This window comes from Equus przewalskii, chromosome 15 (assembly GCF_037783145.1).
Source record: "Equus przewalskii isolate Varuska chromosome 15, EquPr2, whole genome shotgun sequence".
NCBI classification, from domain to species: domain Eukaryota; kingdom Metazoa; phylum Chordata; class Mammalia; order Perissodactyla; family Equidae; genus Equus; species Equus przewalskii.
Window position 1 is genome coordinate 34054695 of NC_091845.1, and position 23791 is coordinate 34078485.

Genomic DNA, 23791 nt, shown 5'->3' on the forward strand with positions numbered 1-23791 from the left:
TGTTAAAGACAAATCTTTTGTTCTCATCTAGTCCAGTGATCTAATTTTACAGATGAGGAAACTGAGGCTCAGAGAGGGGAAAGGTCTTGTTCCTTTGAGTTAATGAGTTAATGGCAAAGTTGGAACTAGAACTTAGGTCTCCCAAGCCAGGGAACTTAGATCCCAATAGTTGGCTGTATTACTTCTGCCGTGTCCTCTGAATTTGGTCAATAGCAAATGGTGGCCTTGGTGCCATTTGGGGGAGCAATGGCTGACTGTGTGACTCAGCAGTTTCTCCCTCTGAAGAGAACATCCCCGGTTCTTTCTTAAGTGTGGCTGATTGTGGTGATCATTCACATAAATTGCACCTGTCACTCCTCTGCAGGGGTAATGTGAGCCCCTTGTAAAAGGAACCCGTTTTTTTCAAGGTGATTATAAATTAGATATGAATGTGGGCTTAAGATCCTGGCAGACATTCTCCCAGGGAATTTTTTATCTTGCATATATTTGCAGAGTAACCTTTGCAAAGGTTAGGCTACTCTTGGAACTGAAATACGACTTTGAAGTTTAAAACTTCCAAGATATTTTGGAATATAATAATCCCAATTCTCTTTCCTCTAAGACTTTCTGCACACCCCTACTGAGTTACTGTTTAAGGAGTCGAAACATGAACTGTGCTCCAAAAGGCCATCCAGGGACTCATTGGAGAATTGGAGAATTGACTTTGTAGCAATACACAAGGATGTCTTGAGTTCAGAACGTGGATTACCTAGAGTTTCCTCAAATTTCAAGAAGTAAATGTTTGTGACTGATGTGACTTGGCAGATAGGGAGAGAAGAAGCCAAAGAATCCAAAGGTAGAACTGAAGGGCGGATAAGACAGCATCGCGATGGTTCTGGCCTGGGAACTCCCGCCTCTGGGATCTCAACATGCAGAAACAAAGTCGGGTCTACGTCAAAGATCAGCTCTGGCTTCTGCTTCATACAACTCCTTTGCCAGCTGTGCAACCTTGGACTTAGGCTCGCTGGTTCATTTTCCTAGTCTCTTTACTTAAGGCAGTAGTTCTCAACTGGGAGCAATCCCACTCCCCACCCCCCAGGGGACATTTGGCAAGGTTAGGAGACATTTTTGATTACTACTAGTATCTAAGTTGGTAGAGGCCAGGGATGTTGCTCAACACCCTACAATTCTCAGGAAAGCCTCCCCACAGCAAAGAATTATCAAAGAAAGAAGTATCAGCCCAAAAAGTCAGAAGTGCTGACGTTGAGAAACCTTGACTTTACAAGAAGGGACTAGACCCTGTTCGTCATTGTACCCACACCAGATGGAACCATATCCGGCACATAATGGGAACTCAAGAAATATCTGTTGAGCAAATAAACATATGAAAATATTTTAATATAATATATGAATATATGAATGACTGAATATTATGCCTGCCTGGTAAGAATGCTAAATAATTCTTTACCAAATATAGTATCTATGCACAGTTCCTGGCACAGAACCCAGCACATAGTAGGTAACTGTAAATGGTAGCTCCTGATCATGCTGATAACATTTACCTGAATTTGCTTCATGCTCATTTTAAATAAGAATTCACTTGTTTTCATCCTTTGCCAAGATAATAGGCAGTCTGTGCAGGCAGAAAGCCCAGTGGGGCTTTTACAAATATTGGTTTACAAAGAATCTTTTTCATCTTGTGTTTTCCAGATAGGTAAGCCAAGGGCCACTTGGTTGTGCCTTCATTTCCGCTCCCTCTGGCAGACTTTTCCTAGGCTGGGTTTTGTTTCTCTAAAATTATTGTTTCATCACTTTGTTATTCTGAAGAAACCTGTTGGTTAATATTAATGCATTTTTATCTTGGGCCATTTCCTTCCGGTTCTCTTTTCCAATCTGCCATCAGATTTTGCTTCATCCTTTTTAATATCAGTGCTGCTTACAGAGCCCTTTTATGAACATACCACCTCTGAGCCTCGGAACAAGACTGTGGGGGAGTTATCATCTCCATTGGACAGATGGGGAAACTGAGGCTCAGGAAATTAAATGACTGCTAGGCAGTAGCTTCTGGTTCCTTCTTATTACCCCTCCTAGGAGTTGAGAACTGCAAGAGGTTTAGGGACAGAGGTCAGAGAAGGGGAGTGGTGCCTGGGCGGGTCCTCTGATGCTAAGTCTTATCTTTTTCAGCCCTTATTTCCCCACCTATTCCTGTGGATCATTTTGCGATTGGATCTCTCATTCATTCATTCAGGGAGGAGTCATCACGTGCCTCTGTGCTCTGCTGTGATGTCATGGGAAAACTTCTGGGTTTGGGTCTTGTTCTGCCACTTACCACTAGAAAGCATTTGCCTGCATTACTTAACTGTCTCGAACGTCAGACTCTCTTATCAGAAGTGGAGATGACAACCTTTGCCCTGTGTCAAGAGTTGTCGTGACAGCCAGTAGTGATCAAGGCAATAGAAGGAGTTTGCAAACTGAATTCTTCTAAGGATTTCTCCACTCTCTCTTCTCCCACCCCTCCCTCCAAGTCTAGAATTAGCAAATACTAACACTATGAAGAAAAATAGTGCTAATTGTGATGGTTAATATTTATTGAGTCCTTATTACTGTCAGGCAGTCCACTAAGCACTTATATGTGTGGTCTCATTTAATCCTCTCAACACCTTTATGGTTTTAGTATCTCCATCTCACAGCTGAGGCACTTGAGGCCCAGGGTTGTACAGCTAACCATGGGCCAGGCCAGGACTGAACTCAAATTCAATTCGATTAAAAAGCCCACAGTCTTCATTTGTTTACTTTTTCACTTATTAACAACCTCTTAGTGCCAAGCACTGTACTGGGCACTGAGTGGCCCTGCTGATGCTTCCTGAACCCCTACCCCATCCAGGCAGAACCAGCATAGCAGGGCATCTCCTCCTCCCACAGGAGGTATGGGGACATGTGTGCTCCTGCCAGCCCACAGCCTATCAGCTGTGTCAGCTGGTGTCCCTGGGAAGCAGATGACATTAGCACTTCCAGCTGGGAACAGCTGATCGGCACTGAGGGAGGACCCAGGAGGCTCTGGCTGAGCCACGTGAGGAAGTCCAGCCCGCCAGCAGCACAAGCACAGCGATTGTCTGCTGAGCCCCCCTGAAGACCCTGGCCCTGGGGCCAGTCCCCTCACGCTTCCTGAGCCGCTGCCTGCCAGAGCCTGCTGTTTGGGACTTGCGTTCCTCCTGGATCATCTTCAAGGGTTTCTTCGGGACAAGGTTACCTCATGGCCTGAAGACCACACGGATTGAAATCTCTGAAAAAACCTGTTGGGGCTTTCATAGTGCAAACACAACTGTTGCCTGTGGACAAATATTGACTTTTGGTGCTACTCGCTCACGGATGGCCACCCTTGGGAGAGGCTCTTCTCAGGCCACCAAGCCCTGCTTGCTCAACCAGGTCACAGGGAGCCAGAGTCAAGGGGAGATGCTTCTTGGATCTCAGATGACCCTATCCCTGATGGACCCCAGTGGTCCCAGTGCATTGGCAGCTCAGAGTTTGGGTACTATTGGGAGCAGTGTTGGAGTGTTAATACAGTGGTCCCCCATGACTCCTGTGTTAGTTTGCTAGGGCTACTGTAACAGAGTGCCGTAGATGGATGGCTTACAACAGAAACTTATTCTCTCACGGCTCTGGAGTCTAGAAGTCCAAAATCAAGGCATCAGCAGAGCCATGCTCTCTTTGAAGGCTCTAGGAGAGGATACTTCCTTGCCTCTTCCTAGCTTCTGGTGGTTGCTGGTAATCTTTGGTGTTCCTTGACTGGAAAGTGCATCACTCCAGTCTCTGCCTCCATCTTCACATGGCATTCTCCTCATGTATTCTCTGTGTCTCTGTCCAAATTTCCCTCTTCTTACAAGGACACTAGCCATTGGATTAAGTCGCACCCTAATCCAGTATAACCTCATGTTAATTTGATTACCACTGCAATGACCCTATTTTCAAGTAAGGTCACATTCACAGGTACCAGGGGTTAGAACTCGAACATATCTTTTTAGGGGACACAGTTCAAGCCACACCACCATATGTGGGGTTGTTTGTCCCTAAGGAAAGGTAATATACCTCCCCACAGCCTCACCAGCCTCCTCCATCCAGCCTCCACATTTTCCCGGAAGGGACCCTCCCAAATCACACAGCTGGCCAGATCATTCCCCTTCCACCATGTCCCACTGCCCTCAGGGAAGTGTCCAATCTCCTCCGTGTAGCCACAGAGTCCTGCATGGCCTAGCCTTGCTTTTCTCACTGCCCTGTTGCTCCCATCTCCCCTTTCACAGCCCGTGTTCAGTCTGCGTTTGGCCGTGCTTGGTGCTTGCAGTTCTGTGAGTAGCCTTGGTCCGGCTCTATTTCAGGCCTTTACAGACACTGCTTCTCTGATCAGCAAGCTCCTTTCTTCCCTCTTCCTCTGGCTAACTCCTATTTATTGGTCCTCGCCTCTCAACCTGGAAGTTAGCCCCTAAGGGGAATCTTTGCTGACCCTCCCTGACGCTGCACCACGTGCCTCGGGGCTCCCTGGCGCCCGTGTTCTCCTTCCCCACCTGCCCCTATTCGCTCACAGATCACTTTGTCTTGCAGTTGTTGCTTTACTCGCCTGTGGCTCTGACTTGGCTGCAAGACTTTAAGATCAGAGTCTCTGTCTTACTCCCCACTGAATGCCCAGTCCTAGCTCATGGCCAGCAAAAATAGATGCTTCTTGAATGGAAAAATTGATTAAATGAATGAATGAGAAAGTAAGCAGAAAGCAAAACTAACAGTAGCCCAGCCACCTTCCTAGTTTTATGAAAGTGAAAGGAGACTTTTCTGCCTTTCTGCCAATGATTGCCTGCCACCGAATTCAACGAGGGACAAACGCTCAGAGAAATGGCAGGGTTTGGTCAGGACTGAAGATAAACCAGGCGGGCAGTTCCTGGGGGAGTCTTGGTTTGCGGTCAGGAAAGTTCAGCCTTGGGCCGTTGCTGCAGGTGATTGTGTGCCACGGCCTGCTTCTGAGTTTTCAGCCCCATTTCCTTTCTCAGTAAGGGTGGAAAGCAACAGAAAAATGGGTAAACTGAGCTAAGTTCTTCTGCCTTGGCACATGTGTGGTGTAGCTCTTTCGCATGATTGAACACATCAGCCCACTGAAGAATAAAGACTGTAATCTCCCCCCCACTCTTTTTTCATTGTGTTTAGCCAAAACAAGCTGTGAAAGAATGTAAAATATATCATTTTTTTGGCACCCGTTCACAAATGAGTCAGTGAGCTCGCTCGCATTTACAACTAAAATTGGATTCTAACCTCCCAAAAATTTATGACAACTGCTCCTTCTTGTGGCTTAAATGTTGACATATAATTAATTTAGGATTTCTTCCTGAGGCTTCCTGTCCAGGTTTGTACCTGCCACAGAAATATCCTTGAAAGTTTATCTAACAGCTGGATCCGTGAAAAAACCCTGCCGAAGCTTTGTACAGCGGGTGGGCTGTGCCAACAGGAAGAGCCCAAAGAGAAAGGGTGAGGCTGCCAGCGTGGCTGCTGCGGGAGGTGCCTCAGGTCGGAGGCGTGGAGTTTGCAGTTTCAGGAGGCTCTGGGTTCCTTCTGCCACTGTTCCTTCCAGGCCCCTGTGATGTGCTCTTTCTTTGCTCTGCATTCTTCCTTTCATGAAGAAGACCAGGCTCTGGTCCAGCTCACAAATAACCTAGGCACAAACATTCCAGCCTGGTACTTTATGTACTCTGGATCAAGCTGGTCCTGATGTTCATCTCTCTGCTCTGTATGGACTAGTATAGAGGGGAAGGTAACAAGAACTGCTGGTCAACGAAAACCTGTTACATGTCAGGCATTGGTCTAGGGTCTCTATAGGGGAGCTCATTTTATTTTCTCATCTCAACCACCTGGAGAGGTTTGAATTATTATATTCACAGTGTAGATGAAAAAACTGAGGCTCAGAGAGGTTAAGTGATTTACCTGAGGTCACCAAAACCAGAAAGGGAAAGAAGTGATAGGTGCTTCACATGTGCAGAGCTTCTGTTAGACCCTGTCTCATGATAACCCTCTGAGGTGGACAGTGTCACCCCTCCCATCCATCATCTTTGGATGAGAGACCGAGGGTCCGCGAATGGAGTAACCTGAGTGGGTACAGAAAGGTAGATGGTGTCTGAGCTTGGACAGCTACCCAGGTTGGCTGAACCACAGCCTGGGACTTGCTCCCCACCATGGTGAGATGCAGGCAGACCTGGGTCTGAGTCCCAGTATCCCTGTAATATTCCAGCAGCCTTCCACATGTTTAGGAGTAAGGTGCCCTTGACCTCACCTTGCTGGTTCCTGACAGCCTTGCTCCTGGAGGGTCTGGGCATCACTGGCCACTGACTCAGGAAAGAGAAGCAGTCATTGGACAGAAGATATGCAGCTACTTCTGATCTATGAGGAGTCCTTCCACAAGCCCAGCGCAGCCCCAGTGAAGCCCCTGGTTTGGGACAGTCTGATGATGCAGCCCAGGGCCATGACCAGGAAGCTCACCAGGCGAAGGTGAGGAAGGATAAGAAATACTGCAGTGAGAAACACATACGCAGCCTGTCCTAGTGAAGGCAGCCGAGGCTGCAATCAGACATTAATCAAATACTAACACACACGCAGGATGCCAAATTGTTTGGAAGCAGGAGCAGGTAGGGGGAGAGGCAGGAGGGAGTGCTGAGGGAGTGTTTGGCAAGGGGATTTCATCATGAACAATTGTCAAGAAAGGCTCCCCTGAAGAAGTGGCGTTTAAGCTGACATCTAAGGATAAGCAGAAGATAGCCAGGTGAAGGATGATTGGAAAAGTGCTCCAGGCCTCAGGGACTGCACGTGCAGAATCCTGAAGGAGGATCCAGCTCTGTGCCTTCTCCTGCAGTAGGAATCTATATTCATAGATCGGCACTGCCAATCAGGAATTTCGTGTGCTCTTGCAAGGGTTTGCAACTTCAGACAGTGTTGGATGCTAAAGAAGTTCTCTGCAACAAAGCCGAGGCTTCTGGTGGATCCCCAGGTCACATGGGGACTGCTAGAGGACTTTGGAGCCCTGCCATATTGGGCTTCAGAAGTGGCTCGAAGGGTGCTCCCAGAACCTACTGGTGTCATGCCTCAGGTGTCCACTTTGTCATGCCCCAGCTCCTTGATCTCTGGCCCAGTTCTTCCCCAAAGCATTTCCTAGCCCTCAGTCCTGGATGCCAGGCCTGTCTTGGAAGAGTTAGACCCAGCCCCCGCCTGCCAGGACCTTGGGATTTAATAGGGAAACTTCCCGCCAGTTCCCGTATTATGAAAATGTGTTTTCCCCTCTTTAATCTTCAAAGTGACCAGGACAAAAGCAGTACAGGAATTCCCTCTCAGGGCACCTCCACATCTAAGTTGGAAACATTTGTGATAGCCAGAAGCTTCATAACAGATGGGAGATTGAGTCCGCCTGAGGGGCCCATCGTTAACTTTCTCTCAATTCCGCCTGGAGCCCATCAGTCCCAGTGAGGATTACAGAGTTCACTTGTATCCCTGAGCTAGAGTGGAGATGGGAGACCAAGGGCTGCAGCCACGGGACTTGTGCTTTGTGCAGACCGACAAGGGCAGACTTTGGCATGGAATTTAAATGTAAATTCAAACCAGAGAGCTTGTCTGCTTTTTAGCACTGTGCAAATGTGACTGGCCTTAGATTCCCTCAGAAGTAACCTCTGCTTTTCTAAAACTCCTCATTCTTTCATTCTTTGGCACGGACATCATTGTTTCCCTTTAAGGTGGTCCATTGGACAGTGGGCTTCCTGAGTAACTCTATGCATGAGTATGTTTGCAGAGATGGATTGTGATTTTTGGAAGCATCTTGTTCTCTGGGTTTCTTAAAACCTATGCTATGTAAAACACATAGTAGGTACTCAGTTGGAATCTACCATTTTGGGACATGTACTTGAATTTGAAGACCATGTTTTTGTTGCCTACTCCCACCTACACATCTAGCACAAGATCAGTGGTACTGTAGACACTCCAAAATCTTGTTCTATAGGATTCTGGCCAATTTTCCTGTTGACTAAGCAACCCTGCCCAACATGAAGAGATTATAATGATGTCCTATATGGAAACCAAAATGGCAGCTACGAGGCCAATGGCCTGACCCAGATGTCCCAGGAAGGTGCCATTTTGTTTATACCACAGTAAAAATTGCTTGTTCACAAAGCAGCTTTAGGTTAAATAAAAATCTCATGAATGAGAAGTTAAGTCCCACCAATGCCAATGGATTTCATGTCAAGGTTTTCCCCAGGCCTTTCAAGGTTACCTATGAAAGGAGAAGGGCGGGAAGGCAAGATTTCATGTGTCAGGATGGAGGAGTGGGAGTAATTCAGCGGCAGACATCCTGGCCATCACTGGGGGAGGCTCTAATTTGAAGCAAGTCAAGCCTTGGAGTTATACTTTGCCGGTAAAGGCAGACCCTCCCTCAGTAATCTTTTTAGCATCCCACTCCTTCAAAGACAACTTGGACCCCAAAGCCCTCATGCAGCCAGAAGACATGTGAATATCCCATCAGTTGCATAGAAGCAATAGATTGGAATCCTCCAGATAGTTCACTCAATCTCAGGATGATAAATGATCAATCATTGCATTCCTCCTAAATGAAATTAAGATGTTAAGATATATTGCTTAAGGCTTCTAGATGGGATTTCTGCAGTTGAATTTCCAACAGAAAATGTATTGCTTTGGAATCACTGGGAAAGGGAGACATTCTGGATCCATGTTAAGGCAAAACCTTTGACAGCGCAGAAGAATGCTTCAGACATGTTAATTTTTTTCATATTTAAAAGTGATTAATCATCCCCAATACCGTGAAGTTGGAAGGCCATAATGCAAACTCTTGGAGGAGAGGAGGATGCATGTGCCTTGATATTCAGAAGGGGAAGCTTTTGAAGGAGGCTGTAGGTGAGCTTGTGTGGGAAGACAAACAGCACCAGCTAAAAATCCATTTGAAAGGACAGAGAGTTTGGCAAAACCCTAGGAATGCATAGAAATCCACAGACTTACTTTTCAGTTAGCACGGTGCAAAACAGGACAAGGAACAAGGAGGAGGAAGAGGAGGAAAGGACGAAGAGGGAGAAGAACAGGAGGAGGAAGAAAGAGAAGGAGAGGAAGAGGAAGAAGAGGGGAAGAGGAGGAGGAAGCCGTGTTCTTCCAGTATGTACATGTACACCGCTGAAGATGCTACTTCCTTGGAAAGTCTTTCCAACTCTCCCGTCCGACCAGGTCAGGACCCCAACGTGCTCCTATAAGCTGGGGATTTGACATCTCAGTCTGCAAGATCACACCATGGTCCCACCACCTACCGGCTGTATGACTTTGAGTGTGCAACCTTACGTCTCTGTGCCTGTTTCTGGAGTGTATAATGGGTTGACAACAGCAAACTCTTCAGAGTGTAAGGACTGGATGACATGAAAGTGTCTGTGCTCCATGAATGTTGGCAGGGCATTCTCCTCCTTGGTACTTATCCCAATTTTAATTAATTACTCGTATGTTCAGTTTAATTATTTGTTGAATGTAATGTCTGACACGCTCACTAGATGTGCATTCCATGAAGTCAGAGCTAATGTCTGTCTCATTCAGCCACATGTCCCCAGTACGTAGCATAGTTCCTGGTAGATGCTTTAAAAATTGTGGGAGGGAGGGAAGGAGGAAGGAAGAATGGATTCTCATACTATTCGTAAACACAGCTTGAAGACAATATAAAATCTAAACTGAATTTGCCCTTGTGTCTCATTTAAGAACTTATTTCGCTTCCAATTCTATGGATCCCAATGAGGTCGCTCGTCTCCTCCTCCCTTATTTGCAGGTGGGTGTGGATTAGGGCTTAGAGGGCTCAGGGATTCTGAATCTCTCTCAAAGGCCTGACTTCACTCAGCTGGTTGCTGGCTTCTGTTGATATATCACCATTTTCCCTTTCCACCTACCAAAGCGGTCTCCCCCGCCACCCCCAAGAAGGCTGATCCCTTTTGTTGCAGGAAACTCTGATTTGGTGGTTGCTTAGAAAACACAAAAAAGTTTGAAGCAAGTTGAAATTAAAGTACAGTTGTAATCAAATGCAAAAGTCCATTCAGCTGCTATCTGCCAAAAATAAATAGCTTAAAAAATGAATTTGAGCTCACCGACAATGATGACTGTGTTTATGGCAGCAGGGTTGCCTGCCTTCAGCAGCCATCCTTGTCGGCGTGCACCCAGCATTTAGGAATTAAACAAAAACACATTGAACTTGCTGCATTAGCTGTTGCCACATCGGAACGCTAATGGGTTTAGTGACCACAACCAACCTCGGCCAGAGTGTGTCAACAGCCCAAGGACCAACCTCGCTCGCTGTTTGTGCTTTGCCCAAGTTGTTACAAGTTTAATTCTGTGCAGCTTACTTTTCCTGCTGTTTTGGCTCCCCACTCCCTTGCCTTAAAGAGCATAGCAGCCAGCCCAGCCGCATAGAGCAAGGCCACGGGGCCCTGGCAAGAGGGCTGCAGATGCAGGCCCCTCAGCCTCTTGGGCCTGATGACCAGTTGGGTTAGAGCTCCAGAAGGTGAACTTGACTGTCCCCCCCCCCCCCACGCCCCCGTCTCCAGCTTTCTTTAGCTAGTCACTTCTAAAGTTCATTCTGGAAATGGCCCAACCTGAAGCAAATGCAAAGAGCCTCTTGATTGGCCACTCGTCTGGAAAAGTGGCGTCTTCCTGCCTCTCTTCTATGAGAAAGCATGCTGCACGGCCTTTGTGCCTTGACGGCAGTTTCTTTGCCTCACACCCAGGCCTTCAGCCCTGCCTGAGTAAGGAGGTCAACTGTCTGCATTTCTGGGCAGCTGACTCAAGCACTGGGTTGCAGGACCTTGGTGGTGAAGAGGTTAAATTGCTCAATCGGCTGAATGTGTGTTTTCCTGCCCACACTTGTTCCTGGCCTAAGGCAGTGCCTGCTGTTTGGGGAAGGGGAAAGGGAGGTCTCGCCTGGACCCAGGTGGCCGACAGGCAAACCATGTTATTAAGAAGCAGGAATCGCAAAACCTTGATCTTCAAAAGAGACCCCTAATTAGTCGCCAGCCCAAGAGTTAATGGCATTCCACCTCGTCGAGGCGGGAAGGACGCCTTCAAATCCTGGGGACTAATTGCCATTATTGGCTCTATGAAGATCCTGTTGTAAACACTTGTCATCTGAGCCACTTCTGGTCGGCAAACTTGAGATATCAAATTGTTTCTTCATGTTTCAAATTCTCCAAAATGCGTTGCCGGCTCCTTTTTCTCAGAGGGACATCTCATTCCTGCCCAGGACAGCTTTCTTAGCACCCAGGCTGCAGAGATGTCTCCTGTTGCCCTGGTGTGCCATGGCCAGATCATCCTAAAGCTGAATTCTTGTCTGTAAGGGACTTGAAAAAATGTTTTCCTTTATTCTCATTTGAATTTGAAAATGCTGTCTCAAAAATAAATTTTAATTGCAGGTAGAAAGGTTTTATCACGAAGCTAATGGGGCGTAAGCTTCGGGCTCCCTCAAGTACACAGACCTTTTCTAAGGCTCCCGGAGGGACCCTAATGATGTGGTCACGTGGCCAGATACTTTTGTCAAGTTTGGAACAGTCAACTATTTGTGTATTGTTTCCTAAAAGAGGGTCCACCAAATGGTATAAAAGCAAGACGTGCTCTGTAACACTTGGGTGTGTTTCTTACCTTTTGTATCATGAGTTCTTTTTGTTCTTGGAGATCAACATTGCCTCCCTGTTCTGAGACTTCTTGCCCCTTGGTCCTGTTTTGCACTTGTGCAGGGGAGGGCAAACTTCTCCAGGTCACGTGCAGGACTTGTCTAAGTTTACTCTTGAACTAGCGTGAAGTTTCAAGGGTTTGGGACCGAGAGACCCTGGGCAGCCTGGATAATACCCAACTCAGATGGGGAAAGAGGCCATCCTAAAGAGAGATTTGGGGACCATGGGGATTTGGGCTTGTGGCTCTCAGGACCACCAGAATTCTATTATCTGGACACTTTGAGGGCAATAAGTATGTCAGAGTGAGAGAGGAGGAGAGGAAAAAAGCAGTGAATAATTTCTGAACATTCTTGTGAAGGGGGAGTTTTCTATTTATCTTTAGGACTGGCTTTTGCAAGCGTCCAGGACCCCTGAGATGGCGCATTCCACACCACCATCCACTCAAGCTGTGTTGCAGGGCCGAATGTTGCATAATGTCAAATAGCCCCTCTCTCCCACAGCTGAGCTTTCCAACCATTTCTTCAGGGAGCAGAGGAGTCACCATTACTCAGCAATAATTCCTTTGTGTGAACGAGTCAGGGTGGGACAGCAAGGTGGAAGTTCTACACACAAAGCTTAGGATATTTGCTCATAGGATTCCATTGTCTCAGTGATGCAAGTGGATGGTTTTCCCTCTACAGGTAACCTCATAAGCTCAGACAACTGTGAGGGCACAGGGGTATGGGCCCTCTCTGAGTGGGCTTCTCCGGGATGACTCGGGCACTTTTCCTCTCTCCATGGTCCCTGTGTTGTGTTTGTTGAATCAGCCCTCCTCTCTGACGTCATTTGCAGCACCCCTAAAGATTCCCAAAGTGTTTTTTAACCTATACGATTCACTGATTTGAGATGTTAGAAATTGTATGCCAAACTTTTGGTTATTTTAACTAGTTCAGGAAAGAAAGACTAACATTGGTTTTGACAACAAACAAAACCAGTTTTTGTTCTATCAGTTATGTTTAAAAGATTCCAATTTCAAACTAAACACAATGTGTGGTTATTCTGTCAGCGATTTATATAGCCACCAGGGCGCCACAGTTACACACTGCATACATCATTGTATTTTTAAAATGTACTTAATGAACATTTTTTTTTCTTTTCTAGTAACGACTTCATTGCCTTAAATGAATGCATTCCAATAGAATTTGTAACAAATGGCCACTTTGTGTTTGCATTAATGCCAAACACGTTTAACAAATTTTTAACAAGGAACCCTGGCAAAATGCCAAACTCCTAGAGGGACACTGAAGGAATGCTATAAATTTAAACTTGATTTTACCTTTCCTCTTAGTTCAGCAAGTGTCTTCGGTGTCTCGCTATCTCAGGATTGTGGCATTTCTATTTTGTCAGATAAGTTGTACATTGTCATTATTTTTATTACTTGGCTTATACCTATTTCCACAGGACTTTTCAATCAGTGGTGTCTGAAATAATATGATGGCAGCTTAGAAACAGACCTTTATTTCTACAAAAGTATTCGTACCTTGTATAGGTTGGTAGATGCATGTATGCATACTCATATCTTACCAAAATATAATTATATTTAAAACAGCACAGTCAACCAATTGCATACAAAAACAATTAAGATTAGACCAATTTTTCTCAACTGGGGGTAATTTTGCCCCCAAGGGAATATGTGACAATATTTGGAGATGTTTTTGATTGTCATGACTGGGTGAGAGGATAATGTCGCTGGTATCTAATGGGCCGTGGCCAGGATGCTGCTAAATCTACTACCGTGCACAGGAGAGCCCACACAGTAAAGACTGATCCAGCCCACATGTCCACAGTACCAAGGCTGAGAAGTCCTGGGGCAGAGTGGCAGAGGCCTTTGGTCAATGGGCAGCCTCTCAGGTTAAAGAAGGTATTCTCTTAGGAAAGAATTACAACTAAAAGCACATTTCCACTCAACCAATGTTTAAAAAATTATATAGAGTACCTAATGCTGATGATGAGTGGCAGGTTTCTGATTTTTAGTTCTGCTGCCGTCTGCCCTTGAGAAGAAATGAGAAAAACCCATGCGTAGTAGCCGGGCCTCACAGCTGAGGCAGGGCTGGGGATGGCTGGGGGCCTGGGTATGGAAATAGGTGTAGGCCCAGCCGACACGTGCCAGGTGCTGCCCGCTGGAGAACACCACCACCGGGCGGTGGGGATGGTCTCCGAGGCAGGGCTGGGGTGGGCAGGGGGCCTGCATGTCCACGAGAAGATTGTTTTAGGTGTTTTGTGGACAAGCACTTTTATGTTGATAGCTATGCTATTACTGTAATATCTATTAGACAAATTCTGGTATTATGATCTTAAAATAAATCTTTCTTAAGGAAATATGTTTAAGTTTTTAGAAAACATTTTTGAAGAAAAATATTAGTTAAATGTGACAGGTATTCTGGAGAGATTACAAAAATTGGGATGGTGGAATACAAAAGACCAAGGTTTGGAAAATCCTGACCTCATGGTAAAGAGACTGGGCTCAGGAGCTGAGAAGATGTAGCTTCAACTAAGGCCCCAGGAAGGTGAGAATTTGACTAAAAGCATTCAGCTCCCTTAAGCTTCACTTTCCTCCTCTATGTAAGGGGCGATCAACCTGGTCAGTCTCATGGTGCTGTCAGGCTTGTTGGAGATAATTCATGTGAAGGCACAGAGCACTGTGGCAGATAGCATGCACCAAACCTTAGCTATTAATAATTCTGACCACAATAATAATGGCAAAAATCAATCCTAAGGACACGTAGCAGTGTATGCTGCCATTTTGATGTGCATATCTGAATTCATCTGATTTCCTTCATTTAACACATTGTGGCTGAGTTGGACCCCGGGCACAGAAATCGAAGATGAAATCCACATCCAGACCCTCTCAATGGCCCCATCCCGCCCAGCAAGCCCTGTCATCCCTAACAGCAGTTTGCAATTCTGAGCTGAAGCCTTGCTGCGCCCATCTCCACCCCCACCCCAGCCCCAGCCCTTTGGGCTCTGAAGTGTTACATTTTATTGCCCTGTGGAGCTGTAGGAGGCCACTCACAAGGTAAAATGTTGCTCTCCACTCATATTTTTGAATTATGGCTTCAAGGTGGTTGCTCCTATCAAGAAAATTAAATGATTTAACATAATTTGTTGCCACTTTGATCACAACAATAATAAATAAATCTTCATGAGGAAAACGGGAAACCCATTCCGCCCCATTTTAAAAGATGTTAAGTAATAACACAGATGTAGTTACAGAATTTTTTTTTTTTGGGGAGCAGAAACGACTCTGTTGGGTTTTCCCATGAGCAGAGTCGCTTAGCGGAGCTGTTCTGCAGGATGCCCGCTGCCTCCGGAATGAACAGCTCTTCTCTTCAGACCTTGTTAATTAGCCAATCAGGGGCTCCTTTTATGTGGGCACCATGTGCAATGTCAGGGGCATCTGAAGCCGTTGTGAATGGGTGTCTGTTTTTGTACCTGGGGGCACGCTGCACACATTTGGAGAGCACATGGAGCGTAATGGACATTAACCCAGATGTCAAAAATAGCCTGCGTTTTACTACTGTTATTAAACAGTTTCCCCTTTAACCCCTCCGTGTTTACCAAAGACCCCTTTCTCCCAGCCTGTTTCTGCAAATCACTACTGAAAGGGCAGGAGAAGAAACCCATAATCGGGCAGGTGTCTTTATTCCAAAGAAAAACAGTCTGAAGGAATATTTGTGAGACACCACACGTTTACAGCCTGCTCTCCTGGGGGTGCTTGTCCCAGGCGGAATCTTACTGCTGTGCTCAGCCTGTCCGCTCCAAACCTACTCGCGCCCCCACCGCCGCACAACCACACGGTCCCCTGCGGAAGAACCAAGTCAAGAGCGTTGATCCCACCCAATACTGATTTTTTTTTCACCATGCAATTAACTTTCTATTCTACTATGATACCAGTTACACATTCTTTGGTTTGAACAATCCGAGAAATAGAACCCAAAAAATTCTAAAGGGGGAAAATTTAAAAACACCACCCAGAGATAATTATTAACAATATTCTGGCATCAGCATTTGCAAGTGTTTATGCTTATGTGTATGTTGATGCAAAAAGGAGATTGAATTATACATATTGAATTGTAATCTGCTTTTTCCGTTGAAAAATTGTGAACATCTTTCCGTATCAAAAAAGTTACACCATTATTGTCATATAGTCAATACTTTTTAAACATGCCTCTCATAGCTCGCTGTTCATTTCCTTCGAGGCACAAATTTTAAAAATCCTCATTCTCTTATTGACTTTTGTATGTTTATTGTCTGTCTTACTCCCAAAAATACAGGCTCCATGACGATGTAGATTTTGTCTGTTTTTTAATATTATATCCCTGGCATTGAGCACACTGCCTGACACACAGAGGAGCTATGTAAGTTTTCTCTCGCTACATAACAAGTTACCACAAACTTAGTGACTTATAAAAACGCCCACTTGTGTTGAAGTTCTGTAGTTCAGAAGACCAATTGAGCTCCACTGGGTTCTCTCCTTAGAGTCTCATAAGGCCCAAAGTCAAAGTCTTGGCCAGGCTGGACTTTAACCTGGAAGCACTGGGGCAGCACTCACCTCAAGCTCATTCTCATTGTTGGAAGAATTCAGTTCCTTGTGGTTGAAGGACTGAGGTCCCTGTTTCCTTGCTGGCTGTCAGCTGGGGGCTCCTCTTGGATCCTAGAGGACATTCTCAGGTCCTCGTCCCATGGCTCCCTCCATCTCAGCACAGCAAATCCTTCTTGTTTTAAATTTCCCTGACTTCTTCTTCTGCTACAATCTAGAGAAAAGTCTTTGCTATCAAACAGCTCCTCTGGTTAAATTAGGCCCACTCAGATCATCTCTCTTTTGACTAACTTAAAATCAACTGATTAGTAACCTTAATTACATCTGTAAGGTAGCTTAATCATGGTGTGAGATGTTCACAGCCCCAGTGCCAGGGATTAGAGCTGGAATCTTTGGAGGGGGCAGTGACCGTAGGATTCTGCCTGCTCTAGGCGCCCTCTCCTACCTATGGAATGAATGATTGAATGTACTTGTTCCATGAACGGTGCAAGGCACAGGGGATCTTAAGTGAGCAGGACTGGCCTGCCCCTGCCTTCATAGAACTTATAGCCTAGACCAGGGCTATTCAATAGAAATATATACAAGCCACATCTGTAGTTTTGAGTTTTCTAGTAGACACATTAAGAAGAGTAATAAGAAATAGGTGAAATTAATAGTAATAATATATTTAATTTGACCCAATATATCCAAAATATCATTTTAACATGAAATCCATATGAAAAAGCTAAATTCATACTAAATCTTCAAAATCCAGTGTGTATTTTACACTTGTAGCGTGTCTCAATTTGGACTAGCCATATTTCAAGTGCTGAGTAGCCACATGTGACCAGTGGCTACCATATTGGATAGTAAAAGTCTAGACAAGTCACCAGAAGGGAACAGTGCAGTTTATGTGTGGGACTTCCTGTGCTGCATCCCACACTCAGGCAGGTCAGGAAAGGCTTCCAGAGAAGAAGTGGCATCTAAACTGAGACTGAAGAATAAGTAGGAATCCATCAGGTCAAGGGTTGGCGTAAATGCATGTCAGACAGTACTTCAAGTTAGTGAGATGAGGAGAGGAGGAAGCTTTAGGACTGCAGAAGCCACTTCAGCATAGGTGGAACATGAAGCGTGGAGCTGGAGAGAGAGAGGCCAGAGGGACCCTCCCCAGCATGGCCAGAAGTCCATCCTCCATCCTGAGGGCAATGGGATTGTAAAGGAAGGTTGTAAAGGGGGAATGCAAGGTGAAGTAGGTGTTGTTATTGAAAAAGCACTGTTGGCTGCACAGGTGAGAAGGCAGCGTTGTGTGCCGTGCCAGAGCATGCATGGGGACAGGTTGGGCCCACGGTGACCATCCAGGTGAGGGAGAAATGTCCAGAGATTATCTCACAGTGAGTGGCTGCCCAGATTGCCTTATTGCTGGAAGCCAGGATTCCTTTAAAAGACAATTTTTTTAAAATGTATACTTATTTGCCCCTTAACAAGGGATCATCTGCATTTCTAACTGCTGGCAATGTCATTTGAGTTTTTTTCGTCTCAAATCTGCTTAGGCTTTCTGGTGAATGGATTGTCTGATTGAAGAAGTGGCAACACTGTTTGAGAGTTCTCTTTTCCACAGCGTAAAACTTACCCAGAAGCAGTGCACGGCACTTGTAAGGCAGTGTATTCTGCCCGGTGACCGGTTACCCAGCTGGAAATCTTTCTCTCAACTGAATAAATGATTGTTCTTTGCTACTTTATCTTGGAAAAACATCAAGGACATCGGACATTCATTGTAATTATTTTTCACTTGTTTCTCCATCTGTAAAATATGACCGGTGCATTTTAGTACTACTTTGGGTTTCTCTTTACCTTTTAATCATGTGGCCTTTTAATATATTGGTCAGCCCTTTAAAAGGATGATTAAGAAATGCTTAATGCACAAAAGAATTAGAGCTATGCACAGCTCATGAAGCAGAAAGCGTGCTCTGACTTACAATTTTCATACAAAGTTTGCAGATTTTATGTGCCAGAATGAGTAATATGATCCGCTCTAGGAACTCCCTAGTTTTCTGGCTCTGCAAAAGTCATTTTTTTGCCCCGATTCAAGTTTCTTAACCAGAAGGGTTACACCAAACTCCTCAGAGTATGAATTAACAGAGTTCATCCAAGCCACATATTTCATTGGCGCTGGTTAACGATGGCTTGAAATAACTGCCTACCTGTGCAGACACTGGACTTTGGCACACTCATTAGTCAGTGTGATTTGAGAAATGCTGTGTATCAGTGGCCAAATCAGACAGCTCAATCTGTATGTAAAAAGCAGCGCACACGTGTGTGAGTGTGTGTGTTTGATCTTTCCCCTCCCTGCCATATTCCCCAGATAGCTGCACTATTGCCATGTGCCCGGAAACTCCTGAAGTAGTCAAAGGCCATATGTGAATGATAATGACGCAGGCACACAAAGCTGAGCATCAGCAGGGAAGAAAGTCATCATCTGGAGGGTCGATGTGGGATGCTGCTCTCTTCTTACCCGTTTTACTGGTTCTTCCGAGGCTGCAGTTGTATTCCATACCCAGGGCCCCTCACTGGGATGGTGAGAAAACTTGGGTTGCTCCCGAGTACCTGTTCCCCAGGGCATGAAATATGCAGATGCGTTTATTCTGCTGTATTTATGTTTAGGATTAAACATACCCAGACACCACTGGATTTGGGGATGAAAGCCAACTTTGTTTCATTCTGCTCTTTTTAGGGAGATACCAATATAATTTTTTAAAATATATTTTTATCGTGGTAAAATGCACATAAAAAATTACCATTTTAACCAATTTAAGGGTAAATTCAGCGGCATTAGGTACATACACAGAGTTGTACAACCAACACTACTATCCATTTCCAGAACTTTTTCATCACCCCACCCAGAAGTTCTGTACCCATTAAGCAGTAACTCCCAAATCCACCCTCCCCTCCAGCGCCTGGTAACCTCTAATCTATTTTCTGCATCTAGAAGTTTGTCTATTCTAGATATTTCATGTAAGTGGAATCAATCATACAGTCTTTATCCTTTGGTGTCTGGCTTATTTCATTTAGCATGGTATCTTCAAAGTTCATCCATGTTGTAGAGTATATCAGAACATCATTTCTTTTCAGGGCTGAATAATATTCTATTGTATGTATATACACATTTTGTGTATCCATTCATCTGTTGATGGACACTCAGGAGTTGTTGTTCCCTTTTGACTATTATGAATAACACTGCTATGAACTTTTGTGTACAAGTATCTGTTTGAGTCCCTGTTTTCCATTCTTCTGGGTGTATCCCTAAGAGTGGAATTGCTGAGTCCAGTATTCTTTTAATTTTTTTGAGGAAGATTAGCCCTGAGCTAACTACTGCCAGTCCTCTTCTTTTTGCTGAGGAAGCCTGGCCCTGAGCTAACATCCATGCCCATCTTCCTCTACTTTATATGTGGGACGCCTGCCACAGCATGGCGTGCCAAGCGGTGCCACGTCCGCACCCGGGATCCGAACCGGCGAACCCTGGGCCGCTGAGAAGTGGAACGTGCGAACTTAACCACTGCGCCACCAGGCCAGCCCCCAGTATACTTCTAAATTGTTGCTCTTACATGGCTTTAAGTGGACATTAAGTTTTCTGGTGTCTTGACCATCTTTAACTCTCTAATCTCTGTAAAGTCATGTTAAAAATAATTTAAAAACCATACTCATTGTAGAAAAGTGTGGAGAGAAACAAATTGACACATAACCTGATCACATAGAAATAATCACTGAGGGGCTGGCCCGGTGGTGCAGTGGTTAAGTTCACACGTTCCGCTTCTCGGCGGCCTGGGGTTCGCCGGTTCAGATCCTTGGTGTGGACATGGCACCGCTTGGCAAGCCATGCTGTGGCAGGCGTCCCACATATAAAGTGGAGGAAGATGGGCACGGATGTTAGCTCAGGGCCAGTCTTCCTCGGCAAAAAGAGGAGGATTGGCAGTAGTTAGCTCAGGGCTAATCTTCCTCAAAAAAAAAATTTAAAAAAGAAAGAAAGAATCACCGAAACATTTTGGCATATTTCCTTTCAATGTCTTTTTGCCGTCAAGAGGCATCTATGCCTATATGTGACAGATTTGAAAGGGGCCTCTTTTCAGATGTGTTTGCAGGACGTAACGAACGTTCCATTCACATTATCCTTCCTTTATGCTTCCTCCCATTGCCTCCTCCCCAATCCCAGCCAACCCCAACCAAAGAGAGTGGTGAGGGGTGGGTGCAGGGGTGGGGCATGGGGAGCGTCTGCCAGGATTCTCTCTGACACTATTGCCAGTTCCTTTCCCTGCTAAACGATGTGCTTTCTTGTTGCAGCTATCAGAAGGGCTGAGTAAAGGGAAAACACAGCTCTGCAGCAATATTCTGATGATCTACTGCGGTGTGGCTCACATCACTGTCCGTCACCACCTGGAACGCCCATCAGGACTGAAAGAGGGGTTTTCACTTCCATTACTGAGCACAATTCTGTTCAACTGGATATTTCCTTCATCATCTCATGTCCTTTCTCATGGATTCAGATATGTTGGAAAGGAAGGAGGAGGAGGAGGAGAAAAATGACAGATCCTCTGTTTTTTTGTCAGGATTGGGGCATTTAAAATGTGATCATCTCTTCTGAATGTCATTATTTGATAGCATTTTATTTATATTACTTCAACATCATTGGATACATTTGAACTCCATGGGATTTTAACCGTGGATTCAGCTTCTGTTGGACAACTAGCTTCATCTCCAGTTCTTCTGCTGGTTCAGTCTAAGTGGTCATTCCTAATGCAATAGATTACCCACAAGTGTAAATTCTGTGAGTGAGTGGTGTTGGCAGTGTTTGTGTACCAAGATGCATGGAATGTTTGACAAAGAAACCAAAACGCCAAAAATGGAGAGCCTTTACCCTCCTCTATTTCTTTAATCTGCTGTTTGAAGAACCGCATTTTGATGGTGTAACCAGTAGTTACCTCTGGGCCAGGTTGGAAATGAAATCAATTTTTTAAACCACTAATACTTGCCAAGAAATCGCCTTATGAGAACATGGTGTGTGTCTCTGACAATGCATGGCACATCTAAATTGATCATTCATAATTTTATCTGCCCTGTTTTTGTACTGGGGAATGACAAAAGCCTGAGGCACCTGCACATTTCTATCCGTGTGTTCCCACGCCCCCGTGGCTGGGATGTGGCCGAGCCTCAGGCTCTTACCGTTCCCGTACAGTACACGCAGGTCTCCATGAAGAAGCTGGGGTTCATTTACACTTCAAGATCTAAATGCTGTGCAAACTGTGTAAGCTTAGATCTTCTGTAAATGACGGGTCATTTCTCATTTTTTCTGAATGTCTCCAACATGGATTCCAAAGCATTTTCAGCATCAAACATGAAAACATTGATGAATGAGGAATTATCACAAAAGCCGTGTATCTGTATATAGCTCTACACAACATGTTTGTGAGTACAGAGTCATTATTCAAAGCACATGCCAGGGAAAGAGACCAAATTTTGAGGTCTTTTACATACAGTGACATGGTACTAAGGGGAACTAAACTCCTACTGCTTCCTCTGGAGATTAAAAAAAAATTAAAAGTTGTTAGAACTTCATAGAACTCATGACCAAGTCTGGCAAACATGTGCAACTCTTGTATTGATCCATTTTCTTGTCAATGGAAGAAACTCTTCCATGTGTATGCAAGTGGGAGATGAAAATCTGCATTTTTAAAAGACAAACCGTGAATTTAAGCATGAGTGGCCTTAATAAAATAGTTGTCTTTCTTTGCTGCTGTGGAAAGGATTCTAAACAGATGTTCCCGAAGTCTTGCATTGAATTTAGTCATTGTTACTTTTTAAAGTGTTGGTGCAGTTAACTCTGGACCTCTCCCATGGAGCCATAGCGATATTTAAGACAGTCACCTTGTTTGTGGGGGAAGATGAAGCTGTGTCTGAGTTGCACTGTCCATCCTTGGTGCATTAGGAGTAATATATTCAAGCAGGTTTCTCGCTTCTGGCTTTGTTCTTGTCGTCAGTAAGTATAGCGAACTATGTAAAGCTTATGTGTTGCATAAACAATCCAAATACATTCATGTTTAAAATTTTGTCCTTTACCTATTAGAGGATCTAGACCTTGATTGGAGAAATGAGCAGAGTTCTTTGCAAGCGTATTTAGCACATTTTGACATAATGTCGCACTGAAAACCCAGGCCACAAACACATCCCCGTGAACAGTTTGGGTGTCCTCAAATAGGCAGTCCTCACTGCCTCCTACAGCCAGGTCCTCATCTGAACTCTGCAACTGAATACTTGAAGTAGGAAGTCAGAAATCCTCGAAACAGAAAAAGCAACCAACTGTGTATAGTTAGCTCCTTCTAAGTATGTGCCAATTGTGTCACAGCTATTGTTTTGGGGGTCATTTTTTGGCCCCACTTTTGTTGGTTTAAAGTATTATTGATCTTTCCTTTATGGGAGCATATCATTTAGTCCTTTAAAAATTAAATTCTATCTAACATAGCATCTTTTCCCATTTCATGAAATAGTCTCTGATATTGGGGTTACCAAAAAAAAATTCCCTTTTCGTGTATGAAAAATAGTCTCTGGGTTTACAACAAACACTGTGATGTTGGGAAGATTATTTCCTTTGCGCAAACTTTCGCAGGTTCCCCTCTAATCATAATGAAGTTGAAAAAAAAAAAAGTTGAGGCTAACCTTTAGGAGAAGTTGGTCTTCTTGCTTTGTGCAAAAGCAGGCTTGTACTTTATACCCTGTTTGATTTCGATGTACAGTCTCGATTTTGTATTTAATGATTTTTGTGTATCCAGTATGCACGTTAACAGCGTGTCAACTTTCATTTGAAAGTGGGTTTCAATTTACTTTTTAAACAGTGTTTATGACGAGACCTCAAATGTGTTGACATAAGCTCTATCTGAGATGTTTTTGTGCCGAGTGGCGTTCGAATGCTGCCAGGGGTCAGTGTATCTAATTCTCAGAGACCCTCATTTGATAGTGCTTCTTGTAACTTTTCTTCAAGTGAGTGGCATGTGGGTTGTGATATTGACCATGTGATTATGGACTTCGATATGAAAAAAATAAATAAAACTAAGGAACCCTCAGAAACTACCAGTGGGCATGTATTAGCCAGTCATTGTAACCTCGTGTCTAGTAGAAGTACAATGTACAAGGTATGTACAGTTCATAAATTTGTTATCATGTGTATGAGAAGTACGTTGTGCTGATCGCCTTATTTATATTCATCAAATAAACTTTGTTTCTTTCTGAAGTGAGTTCATTCCATCTCTAAGAAATGTTCCAATTGTGGTAGTTTCTAATCTTTTTTGGGTCATGGATCCCCATTTGAAGAACCTATGGACTTGAAGAAAATAGAAAAGGGAAGTTATGGACTCGCTGTACCGGAAAAGCCAAGGTGTAAATTTCCCTTCACACATAGCTGGATCTCGAGGTTTGTATGAAGAAATTAAGTCATTGGTGGTGTCTCCTTTCTTCCTTCTCTCACTCTTTCCCTTCCCTTTTAGCCTTTTTC

General features: G+C 44.6%; 1 protein-coding gene across 31 annotated transcripts in view; it reads left to right on the forward strand.

Annotated features, from left to right (window-relative positions):
• Positions 1-23530, forward strand: part of ERC2 (ELKS/RAB6-interacting/CAST family member 2) — a 904903-nt gene extending 881373 nt beyond the window's left edge. For all 31 annotated transcript variants that reach the window (XR_011526912.1, XR_011526913.1, XR_011526902.1 and 28 more), the window contains one exon: positions 20590-23530. Coding sequence is in view for 10 of the 31 variants with exons in the window: in XM_070574925.1 (XP_070431026.1) it covers positions 20590-20832 (243 nt within the window). In the remaining 21 variants the exon portion in view is untranslated. The remainder of the gene's footprint in view (positions 1-20589) is intronic.
• Positions 23531-23791: the final 261 nt, after the last annotated feature.